The 12,396-nt window shown below is 43.3% G+C and overlaps 1 protein-coding gene across 2 annotated transcripts in view; it reads left to right on the top strand.

Moving 5' to 3' along the window:
* LOC131691378 (G-protein coupled receptor Mth2-like) overlaps nucleotides 1–12,396 on the top strand; it is a 42,886-nt gene that overhangs the window by 15,908 nt on the left and 14,582 nt on the right. The window contains exons 1-2 of one of the 2 annotated variants that reach the window (XM_058977712.1): nucleotides 8,588–9,638; nucleotides 9,708–9,843. The exons of the other annotated variant lie outside the window; for it this stretch is intronic. Of the exons in view, the coding sequence (XP_058833695.1) occupies nucleotides 9,120–9,638; nucleotides 9,708–9,843 (655 nt within the window). The 5' untranslated portion in view covers nucleotides 8,588–9,119. Of the gene's footprint in view, nucleotides 1–8,587; nucleotides 9,639–9,707; nucleotides 9,844–12,396 lie in introns of those variants that run through there. 2 annotated transcript variants of the gene reach the window in all.

Below are 12,396 nucleotides of genomic sequence, written 5' to 3'. Positions count from 1 at the left end.
TATCGAGCAATCATATTGCTGAAGGTGTTCTCCCAAATTCCTTGTCGCCGCCAACCACCGTTAGCAAGCGAGTTCGTTGAGAAAACTAGCATATAATTCCCAAATACGGATTTCCGGACCAGCGAAAATAGATCGAGTGATATGTAATGAGTATTAGAAATACTTTCGAGTCCTTTTGAACTCGGAAAGGGAGCTAGGATTGATACGGTTTTCCGGAAGTCTGCTCAGCTTTTTAACTTCGCCGGCAACGTCAATATTGTGGCACACAATCTTGAGACGATGGTGGGAACGTACATCCGACTGACGGTTGAAGCGATGGCGATGATATCGAGTTGGTTGATACCCACACAATTAGGGCGGATTGTTATAGAGGTACAGCGGGTTGCCTAGAACAATGTTTCCTACCGCTCGTCGGCATGTTTAACCCGCTTAGTCGCCATTTCGTTTACTGGGTGAGCTCGTGTATTTGAGCTCATCCAGTAAACGCCAATAATGACACCAACAGATTCGTTTTCGAGCTCTCCATCGAGACAGAGGTTGTTTTTTTCTAGTCCGTAGTGCTGTGTGAGGCGATAAAGAATAGTTTTAATCCGCATTCAAGGTTATTTTGCCAGTTCGGTTCGGTCCTCAGTCTTTTGTTCGCGTGTGAGGATTAAACAATAGCCAGCTGTATAAGCTGGATCGGTTCGTCGTTGGACACCAGTTTAAAGCTAAGTGGTTTTTGTCTTTTGTAACACATTTATTGCTTTCTTCCGTCTGCGCGGGCGCTGACCCCGTGCGTTGACGTTTTCTATGGTTCCCTCTCCGGATGGTCAAATGGAAGTTGAATCGGGTTCAACTTCTAAGGCTCCCCCCCGGCCCAAATGCTATCCAGAACTCTCAACTGGTCCATTTGTGGTCTTCTTTCGGCCCAAGACTAAATCACTGAATCTTCTTCAGATTTCTAGAGACCTGACGGAACGGTTCTCGGCTGTGACCGAAATTTCAAAGGTCCGCTCGGACAAGATAAGGGTGTTGCTAGCCAACTCAAAGCAGGCAAACGATATTGCTTGCTGTGAGCACTTTACGCGGGATTATAACGTGTATATTCCGGCTGTAAGAGTACAATCCGAAGGCGTCGTAACCGATGAGAGTTTGACGTGCGAGGATCTGCTGAAGTACGGGGTTGGCCGATTCAGAGACCGCTTACTTCAGCCAGTTAAAATACTTGAGTGCAAACGTTTGCACTCAGTAGTAGTTGCGGGGGATGTTTCAAAAACGTACCCCCAATCAAACTCTTATCGGGTGACCTTCGCTGGTACCGCTTTGCCAAATTTCGTCCTCTTGCACAAGGTTCGTCTGCCTGTGCGTCTGTTTGTGCCGCGGGTCATGAATTGCACAAAGTGTAAACAACTGGGTCACACAGCCACCCATTGTAGCAATAAGGCCCGCTGTGGAAAATGCGGGGAGAATCATCTAGATGATTCGTGCAGTAGGCAAGCCGAAAAGTGTCCTTACTGTGCGGAGAGTCTGCATGATATCTCGGCATGTCCCGCGTACAAACTACGCGGGGATAAACTGAAACGTTCCCTTGCGGGACGATCCAAACATTCTTTCGCAGAAATGTTAAAGAATGCTACGCCACCATCCTCAGCAAACATCTATACTCACTTGCCTCCTGACGAGGGCGAGGCTGGTAACCCACAAGAGGGAACATCTACTAGGGTGCCTAGAATTTATAGGAAGAGGAGGAACACTTCCTCTCGTAAAGTTCCTTGTAAAGGCCAGAAGGTGTCCCTTGAGGGGGCTCCGAAAGTCACATCTATTGGAAGTGTTGCAACCAAACCGAAGCAATTAGCTCCTGGTCTCGGAGGATTAAGCTCAGAGAAGGAGTTCCCAGCACTTCCAGGAACATCAAAAATCCCAAGTGTTCCTTTGTTTCAGTTCGAGAGTAATCACAGCACTGGAATTATAAAACTCTCGGACATAGTGGACTGGATAATAAAAACTTTCAATATTACTGATCCTATTAAAAGTCTTATGTTAGCATTTCTCCCTACAGTGAGAACATTTTTGAAGCAGTTGACTGCTAAATGGCCCCTCCTTGCAGCGATTGTATCCTTCGATGGCTAACTCATCGAACGAGGTCACGGATTTGATCACTGTTCTACAGTGGAATTGCAGAAGTATCATCCCGAAAATCGATTCCTTCAAAATTTTAATAAATAATTTGAGTTGCGATGCATTTGCATTATGTGAAACTTGGTTAACTTCCGACATAGAACTCAACTTCCACGACTTTAATATTATTCGCCTGGATCGAGACACCCCCTATGGAGGAGTGCTTTTGGGGATCAAAAAGTGCTATTCCTTCTACAGAATTAACCTTCCCTCGATAACAGGTATTGAAGTTGTCGCTTGTCAAGTAACAACCAAAGGCAAAAGCCTTTGCATAGCTTCCATATATATTCCCCCCAACACCGCGGTTGGGCACCGACGGCTACAAGACATCTTAGAATCCCTGCCAGCACCGCGACTAGTTTTAGGAGACTTTAACTCTCACGGTACAGCATGGGGTTGCCTCTATGATGATAATCGGTCTTCCTTAATTCAGGATCTTTGCGATAACTTCAATTTGACAATTTTAAACACGGGTGAAATGACACGGATTCCTGCTCCTCCAGCGCGCCCGAGCGCCTTAGACTTGTCCCTTTGCTCAACATCGCTGCGGTTAAATTGCACGTGGAAGGTAATTCCTGATCCCCACGGCAGCGACCATCTGCCGATTGTAGTCTCAATCAATAACGGTTCAAGGCCATTGAAATCAATCAATATTTCGTATGACCTCACACGAAATATCGATTGGAAGAGCTATGCTGCCGCGATATCCGACAACATCGAATCTACCCAAGAACTTCCTCCGGAGGAAGAGTACAGCTTTTTGGCTGGCTTGATTCTCGACAGCGCGAATCAAGCTCAGACTAGGCCAGTACCCGGCGCGAACATACAAAAACGTTCTCCCAATCCCTGGTGGGATAAAGAGTGCTCAGACGTGTACGCAGAGAAGGCCGCCGCGTTTAAGACCTTCCGGAACGACGGGTTACCCGCCAGTTTTCGACAGTACGCGACGTTAGACAAGCGAATGAAGAGTTTGATGAAAGCCAAAAAACGCGATTATTGGCGCCGGTTCGTCGACGGATTAACGAGAGAAACATCGATGAGCACTCTTTGGGGAACAGCCCGACGTATGCGAAATCGAAACAGTACTAATGAGAGCGTGGAATATTCAAACCGTTGGATATTCGATTTCGCCAAGAAGGTTTGTCCGGATTCCGCCCCGGCACAGAAGATTTACCGCGCCGCGTCTCCTCACGATAGCGCGAACGAAACACCTTTTTCGATGGTGGAGTTCTCACTTGCTCTCTTGTCGTGTAACAATAAAGCTCCGGGGCCAGACAGAATCAAATTCAACTTGTTGAAGAATCTGCCTGACTCTGCCAAAAGACGCTTGTTGAACTTATTTAATAAGTTTCTCGAGGCTAACATTGTCCCACTCGATTGGAGACAAGTGAAGGTCATCGCCATCCAAAAACCAGGAAAACCAGCCTCCGACCACAATTCGTACCGTCCGATCGCAATGCTATCCTGTATCCGGAAGTTGTTCGAGAAAATGATCCTATCCCGCCTCGACAATTGGGTCGAAGCAAATGGCTTACTGTCAGATACACAATTTGGCTTTCGCAAAGGCAAAGGGACGAACGATTGTCTTGCGTTGCTCTCAACTGAAATTCAAATGGCCTATGCTAGCAAAGAGCAGATGGCATCAGTGTTCCTAGATATTAAGGGGGCTTTTGATTCAGTTTCGATCAACATTCTTTCAGAGAAGCTGCACCAGCATGGTCTTTCAGCGACTTTAAACAACTTTTTACTAAACTTGTTGTCGGAAAAGCACATGCATTTTTCGCATGGTGACTTATCGACATCACGATTTAGCTACATGGGCCTTCCCCAGGGCTCATGTCTAAGCCCCCTTTTATACAATTTCTTTGTCAACGACATTGATGAATGTCTTGACAATTCCTGCACGTTAAGGCAACTTGCAGACGATGGCGTGGTGTCTGTTACGGGACCCAAAGCTGTCGATCTACAAGGACCATTACAGAATACCCTGGACAATTTGTCTGCTTGGGCTATTAAGCTGGGTATCGAATTCTCCACGGAGAAAACTGAGCTAGTTGTATTTTCAAGGAAGCGTGAACCAGCACAACTACAGCTTCTATTAATGGGTCAAACTATCGCTCAGGTCTTCACAGTAAAATATCTAGGGGTCTGGTTCGACTCGAAAGGTACTTGGGGATGCCATATTCGGTATCTGAAACAGAAATGCCAACAAAGGATCAACTTTCTTCGTACAATAACCGGAACATGGTGGGGTGCCCACCCAGGAGACCTAATTAGGTTGTATCAAACAACGATACTGTCGGTAATGGAATACGGATGCTTCTGCTTTCGCTCCGCCGCGAACATACATTTCATCAAACTCGAAAGAATTCAGTATCGTTGTTTGCGTATCGCCTTAGGGTGCATGCAGTCGACCCATACGATGAGTCTCGAAGTGCTGTCGGGCGTTCTCCCGTTGAAAAATCGATTTTGGGAACTCTCATATCGATTGCTCATTCGATGCGATATCTTGAACCCGGTCGTGATTGAAAATTTCGAAAGGCTTGTTGAGCTCAATTCTCAGACCCGTTTCATGTCCCTGTACTTTGACTACATGGCGCAGAATATTAACCCTTCTTCTTACAATCCCAACCGTGTGCATTTCATAAATACTTCTGAATCTACTGTTTTCTTCGACACATCCATGAAAGACGAGATTAGTGGAATTCCGGACCACATACGCCCACAAGTGGTTCCAAACATTTTTTATAATAAATTCCGAGAAGTCGACTGTTCTAAGATGTTTTATACTGACGGATCAAACCTCGAAGGATCCACTGGCTTCGGTATTTTCAATCAAAAGTTCACCGCCTCCTACAAACTCAGTGACCCTGCTTCAGTTTACGCCGCAGAACTAGCTGCCATTCAGTATACCCTTGGAGTCATTGAAACATTACCCGCAGACCATTACTTCATCGTTTCGGATAGCCTCAGTTCCATTGACGCTATTCGCTCGATGAAACAAGGCAAGCACTCCTCGTATTTTTTGGGGAAAATACGGGAGCTACTGAGTGCTTTATCTGACAACTCTTTCCAGATTACCTTGGTATGGGTCCCTTCTCATTGCTCCATTCCGGGCAATGAGAAGGCAGACTCCTTAGCTAAGGTGGGTGCCTTAGAAGGAGACGTTTACGAAAGACCAATTTGCTTCAGCGAATTTTTCAGTATTACTCATCAGAGAACCCTCGAAAGTTGGCAAACTTCGTGGAGCAGTGGAGAGCTGGGAAGGTGGCTACATTCGATAATCCCTAAGGTATCGACGAAACCTTGGTTCAAGGGGATGGATGTGGGTCGTGACTTCATTCGTGTGATGTCCCGACTCATGGCAAACCATTACACGCTGGATGCACATCTCCGGCGTATTGGGCTCGTGGATAGTGGTATCTGCGCTTGTGGCGACGGCTATCACGACATCGAGCACATTGTCTGGGCGTGCACCGAGTACAGTTCCGCTAGGTCTCGGCTAATGGATACCCTGCGGGCCCGAGGAAGACCAACCAACGTCCCGGTTCGAGATGTGCTGGCAAGCCGCGATGTTCTCTATATGTCCCTTATATACACCTTTGTGAAAACCATCAATATACAAGTCTAACTGCCCCTTGTTATCTCCTTATCATTCTCAGAACGCTCTTCCACCTGTATCAAACCATCTGTATCGAATGAGCCAACAAACACGGGACCTACGGAACGAACATAACACGCTTAACTCGAAATGTAGCCGATCCACATCTGAGCCATACTACGAAATCGTCTGGGAAAACCCCTGCCATCTTGAGGAGGACCACCCGGCGTCCCAGTACATGATTCCCCTGATGAAGGCCACCCGAGTTTGTAATCCATCCGTTGATCTCACGATGCCTGAAACTGAAATAATTTTCTCTCCCTGCCATCTTTGTCTACCCTCCCTCCCCTGACTCTTATACCCAGAAGTAACACCCCTACCCCCCCCAATATCATCACGAAGCATTTAGCTCTTCTTGTCTCTTCTAGTTTTAACTATTATATTATATAATCTCGTTGAAATTGCCCAACTCTACTACCCACAAAAATAACTATAATTACGAATCTTTACAAAATTCAATCATGCCCTCTAGTTATGCCTAGTTTTAAGTTAGTCGTAAAAAATTGTCCCCCTTAATTAAACATTATTTGCTCCAATAATCTCACTGATAAAAATGTCAAACCATGTTGCCACAAAAACTAAATGACCCCCCTAATCTTACGAAAACAATATTATCCCCTTGTGTAGATATATAAGATAGCTATAAAATCGCATTAGTTTCATTTTAAAAAAATTAATGTGTAATCCCCTAGTTTTAAGCAATTTAAAATGTAAAACAAAACAAAATTGGCACCTTTAAGCTAACGCAACGTGCCTTATCAAATAAACGATTTGAATAAAAAATAAATGACACCAACAGAGAAATTTAGAAACGTATTCTAGCAGGTGAACATTGTTACTTTGGGCTTCGAAAAACCCTTCGATCGACGAATGTACGACACCGGATGAAGTTAATCTTCTACAAATCGCTCATTAGACCTGGAGCTTACTGATGGGAGATCAACGCATGCTTAGTGATTTTGAATGCAACGTGTTGAGAACGATTAGTTTCTAGAACAATTTTATTGAGTTGTTCACCATTCTGAAAAAATGCAGCCGCCTAAACTTCGCTGAGCGAACAATGGGTGGTTCTCCAAGCTACTGTTGCAATTCGTTGTTCATACGCCGTCTCCGCATTCCGTTTTTCTTATGCATCCCATCGTAGTACTTCCAAAATTATTATTTAAATCTTAAAAATAAAAGATTTGACCAGTTTACACCCCCAATATTTTTTTTTTCAATTCAATTAGTTTTGGTTTGGGGGAGAGGGGGTTCAACTCCCAAACCACCCCCCCCCCCCTTCCCCCTGGCTACGCCACTATGTTTTTCACACAATGTTCGCATGAATTCCATTTGAAATCCATATTGTCCACCCTTGAATGGGTATTCAAATGGCAACCGTGTGCATTTCATGTGTTTGTGGATTGAAATAATTTAATAGATTCCCACATGAATGTGCTTAGTTTTTTTCAGTGTAACAATATACACAGTTAAATCTTTATGAACAATTTTAATTCAATATGTATCATAAGATACCTACTGCTATGTGGAGCACTCGCGACACCTTTGAAAACTGTTCGAATACCTGCGATTTTTTTATTTTGATTATAGAGTTTTTAACCTAAAGGTCATTCGCCTCTTCAGGTTAGGAAAATCTCTTAAAAAAATCTCTAACCCTATGTGTGGGGTTGGGACTCGAACCCAGATGAGCTGCGTACTAGGCAATCGGTTTACCAACTACGCTACGCGGCGTAAGTATCGTCTTCAAAGCATGACGAAAGTCATATTCCATAGTGAACCAATATCTTTCGAAAAATTTATTTTGACTTGGTTTATCATAAAAAATAAATAAAGAGAATTTAGATGTGAAACACTTATTGTTGAATGCTTACTTATGAATGCTCGTTCAAAAAATTCAATAATTCGGGCAGCTTGCGAATTTGAAGAGAAGAAATTGTATTATTTTTGAGTTTGATTTGTTCAAAATCCCGACCCCGAAAATTCCAATTTCGAAAGAACCGTCGGGTTCGGGTCGGGTCCCAGTTTCGGGTTCAAAAATCCGAACCTGGCCATCTCTAAATATATTGTACTGTTTGTTGGATGGATAAGTAATAAGGCATGGAGCTGTGATTTTTTAGCTTCTATTCTGGGTGAGACGAAAAGTGATTTTTTCTGCAGAAAATAAGTTTTACCAGATTTTTATTCTATTTCGAACGGAGATAATAGCTTTTTTCGTCTTTTTATACAGAGGATTTGGTAAGTAAAATCGCGAAATATTAGCATCCAAGAGTTTCACCTCCAAAAAACTAATACTGTCGTCCAACAATTTTAGAGTTCATTTTCCCGAATAGTGATTTCTATTGAAAGGTACAAATAGCAAAAGCAAACCATAATTGCCCTGAACGCTAGTAATCGGCTGCAAAGTCTGTTTAAAACGCTAAATTAGTTACTTTGTCAGATTTGTATGAAATTATTTTATATCATTTCCCGTATGATAAAGTGTGATTTTTAAGTCCAAGATAATACCCAGATTGACAGAAATTTGGCTTTCTAAAACCCCATCCCAGCGCGCCGCGTTCAAAACATATTTCCACAACATATCATGATACTAGCAAAACTCTCTCGCACATGCTTCTGCTTAACGGTGGTGGGCTAGTATCAACACACCATACGATACGAGCCCTACCCAGAATAAGGCTTATCTTTGCGAGTAGCTCACATTCAACGCGACGACACACTTCCCCGTACTAGCAGTACATTGTATCGTCCAGTCCAAATACAGCCACGCACCGTTAAAGTCAATTTTCGTTTGGGGATGCTTGAGCTAACGTGAAGGGTTAGCACTCCTATTCTTGCATCGCCCGGTTATTATTCGGGGAAATGCACATCGGCTAGTCCGCGCAATCGAACGATTACAATCCACGCCTGGAGGGGAGGTCGGTTGCGGTTCGTGAATCGCGTTCCTCGATGACGGTCGTGTAAACATAAACCGTCGGAGCTTGCGTTTCGAACACAAAAAGTGTTAATAAATAAATATCCATATCCGATCGGCGCGTAGCAGCGGGTAGCAGCTATTCCGATGCCATGAAGATGATTGGCCGCAGGTGCTAAAGCAATTAGGTTTACCCAAACGGAGGAGTTCCAAGAGCTGGCGCGTGTTTGTGTACGATTACCCCTATTGATAGCCGGCGGGTGTTGGGCGATATTTTTGGATCAAAATTTGGATACCATTTTCTATGGGGTGGACAGAAACAAAAGTTTTGCTCAAATACGCAACTGGCTCAGTAGACGCGAAGTGTTTTTTGAGTGGAGCGGTCGCATGGTGTGGTACTTACTTAGTGCGATGACGAATGGTTCGTTCTTATCAGTTAGTCTCCTCGCTTTAATCATAGCAGTCGATGCTGTTTATAGCGATGGCCAACTTCGCTGTGAATTTCGTGACTCAGTGAACATTAGTGGTGGAGTACGAGACGGCCAGCAGAATATTCTCTACGGTGGTCTCAAATACGGACCGGAACATTACGCTCTAATAAACTACGACTACGTGAGCTACGATGAAATTGTGGAAGTTCCCCGTTATTATCGAGGATGCATTTGTCAACTTACAAATTGCGTACGTCTGTGCTGTCCGGTGGGCGAGTGGTTTTCCAGTGATGGCGAAAGAACAATCTGTAATGAGGCCGTCAGTGGATTACCATTTAAGGTGTGGGCGAACATTAGTTCCGTAAGTGGTATGCGTGTTGCCAATCTGCTGGATGAAACAAACTTTGGATTCGTGCATCACAAACCCTGCCCTGGGGTGCTTCCTGGGGAATTGGAGGAATGGTACATGGATGACGTAAGGGCCACTGGAACTGGTAGGAACAGTGTGGAAAATATCGCTAATTGTTTGAATTTCCTTTCCTAGCATGGGACAATACAAATGGTGGAAGATATTAGCATACCACAAGACGAATACTGTTTAGCGATATCAGACTACGTCGGTACGGCCGTTCCATACTTGTGTCCCCTAATCGAACAAGCGAAAGTGACATACTCCATCGGTAGGTGCTAAGGTTTATGATTGATACGTCATTTCAGTTACTTTATTGGTATTGTGTTCAGAAAGTTCTTCCGGGAACTACAGACCAAGTGGGTTTTGATCCTTATTTCAATGTGGTATTTCGGATGGATCGAATTACCGGCTAAGCTGACAATTAAGCAGGTAGTCTTGTAATGAGGAAACATCAGCTTGATTATGAAACATTTCAACTGCATCGCAAGGAAATAGATTATTTTGCAATTTACGCAATATACGTTAGATAGTTAATGGCCTAAACATCATTTAAACACCAGCCCCTTTCCAAAGCGGGTTTTTTACATTTCTTACAACAAAATTATAAGATTCACTCAAAATTTTGCGAGGCCCGGAAGACCGAGTCTCATTACCACTCGACTTGTCTCAACAAATTGGGAAAATTTTTGTAAGGGTGTGTGCCTGTATGTATGTACAGTACATTAAAGTCATGTAATGATCTCCGCAATGGCTGAACCGATAGATTGTTAAAATCCATTCACGAACCGTGGAGATATTAAACATTTTGTATTGTAACCTACCAATTTTCAATAATGAAACGGTTAAGGGGGGTTTTGGGGTAAAACTAACCGATTGTTCGCAAATCTTTCTTTTTCTCACGAGTTTTCCGCGGGTATTTCGGAGCCGCAATTTCTCCATGAAATGGCTGCGCCTTTTCCTTTTCCCGTGAATCACTCAGCTCTCAGTCTAATCACGACATACTCGAATAGTCCCCGGCAGTGAATTCACCCTACCCTGACTGAGAGTTCCACGATAGAAGAATTTCTCCCGACACCGAATCCCGCTTTCTTGAGCCGTTTGGCTACCAGCTACCGTATTTACCGACTACAAATTCCCCGGCGGGGGAATTAATCTCAGTACCGATGTCTGTTTCGTGAGCCAATTAGCTACCAGTCAATTGTATCTACCCTACTATGCATTGCTCGGCTATGGATTTATCTCGATCCCAATCCCGATGCTTATTTTCGTGAGCCACCTCCCTTCGTCCTGTAGAGAATAAGATAAAATAAATAAAAAAAACAACTTTATGAAGATGAATATTAAACTTTCGTTAAATTTACTCCCACCCACAATCATATAATGTAATTCATTTCTTTCGTTTTGGTTATTTCTTACTGGTCGTATGTGTGCACAGTGTCGCCTAGCCGGACAAAATCTCAAAATTTTATTTTTGATTTTTCATAATTTGACATTTTTCCCTATTTCTTAACAGGTTAAATAGAGCCTTCTCAAAATATTAAACCCTGAGGACGAAAGTTCGATTTTTTACAGAGCTTCAAAGGTGAAATAGATGATGAATTCTGAGAAAAACTGATTTCAAACCTAAGTTATTAAAATGAATATATCTTTTTAGTTAAGATTCCGATTAGGATCGACCTGGTTTCATTAGAAAGGTTATTCGCTGGACTTATAGTTGCCATTCGATTTAGTTGATAGAAGCCTTTCTTCTCGCTCAGACATGAAGAACAAATAATAAATCGTGTAATAAATTAAACTTATGATGTTCAAAGTGGCTGTACTTTTTTTGAAACAGTTCGGAAGGATTACTTGTTGTTCATGATAGTTGAAAATTAGTGTACTTTCCGAAAATTTCTGCCCCGAGGTATGAAATATGTATGTGATTTTTCATGATATGTCTGAAGTAGACGCATGGCAGCCTTTGATTACCCAGGGTTCGTAATATAATTTATTGATGTGTCTTATCATTACCAACAATTATAAAAAATGTGTATTCTGCTAAAAAATTAACGACACTTAATTTTTTGAAAATGTATTTTCGGATATAGAACACTTTATATTCGTAAATGTTGAATTTTCCAACAACCGTAAGTGCCAAAATTTTGAGGTAATAAAAAACAAACAAAAAATTATCTTCAAATTTGAATTCAGCGTCCCAAAATTATCTTGATGTGAAGTTTTCATCGAATTTGGGCCACTTTTGGGTTTTGTCCGACTTTTGCATGGAAGGTGATCACTGTGCGACGTGGAGATCTTAAAACACATAAATTAACTGCGCCACCCAGCAGAGAGATTCTTGCAACAGACGCTGAAGCGAACGTGTCGAAGAAACAGCAGCAGCAGCGGGTCGAGTTTCTCTCCATTCTCCCAGTGGCTAGCGCAGTGAGCGAGTCGAGTTCTCTCCCCACTTCGATTGGTATAAACAGCGGTGCTGTTCCAATCGAAGCTAATTCGCATTTCGGACGGCGTGGCGAACGGATCGCCTCAGGAAGTAGCAGCAGCAGCGGGTCAAGTGCCCTCATCCCCACGCTATCTTTCAACCCCCATCTAGCAGCCATGGAAGATAATCGGTTCGTTTTGGCTCCCGATGGAAAATCATGAAACGTCCCAATCTACTCGATCTAGACCCTGGCGGTAAACCTAGGCTACTAAACGGGCCAGCCAATAGGTGCCAAGGTTTGTCCAACGATTCTGAGTGGCGCATAGCTTCCGATTTACTGGCGCCCAACGATCCGTTGCTGGCTGTTCGACGCGGTCTACTCGGAATACTCCCCGGCGATAT

The sequence above is a fragment of the Topomyia yanbarensis genome, chromosome 3 (assembly GCF_030247195.1).
Source record: "Topomyia yanbarensis strain Yona2022 chromosome 3, ASM3024719v1, whole genome shotgun sequence".
Lineage (NCBI taxonomy): Eukaryota > Metazoa > Arthropoda > Insecta > Diptera > Culicidae > Topomyia > Topomyia yanbarensis.
Note: the sequence above shows the minus strand (reverse complement) of the source record. Positions and strands in the feature narration are given on the sequence as shown.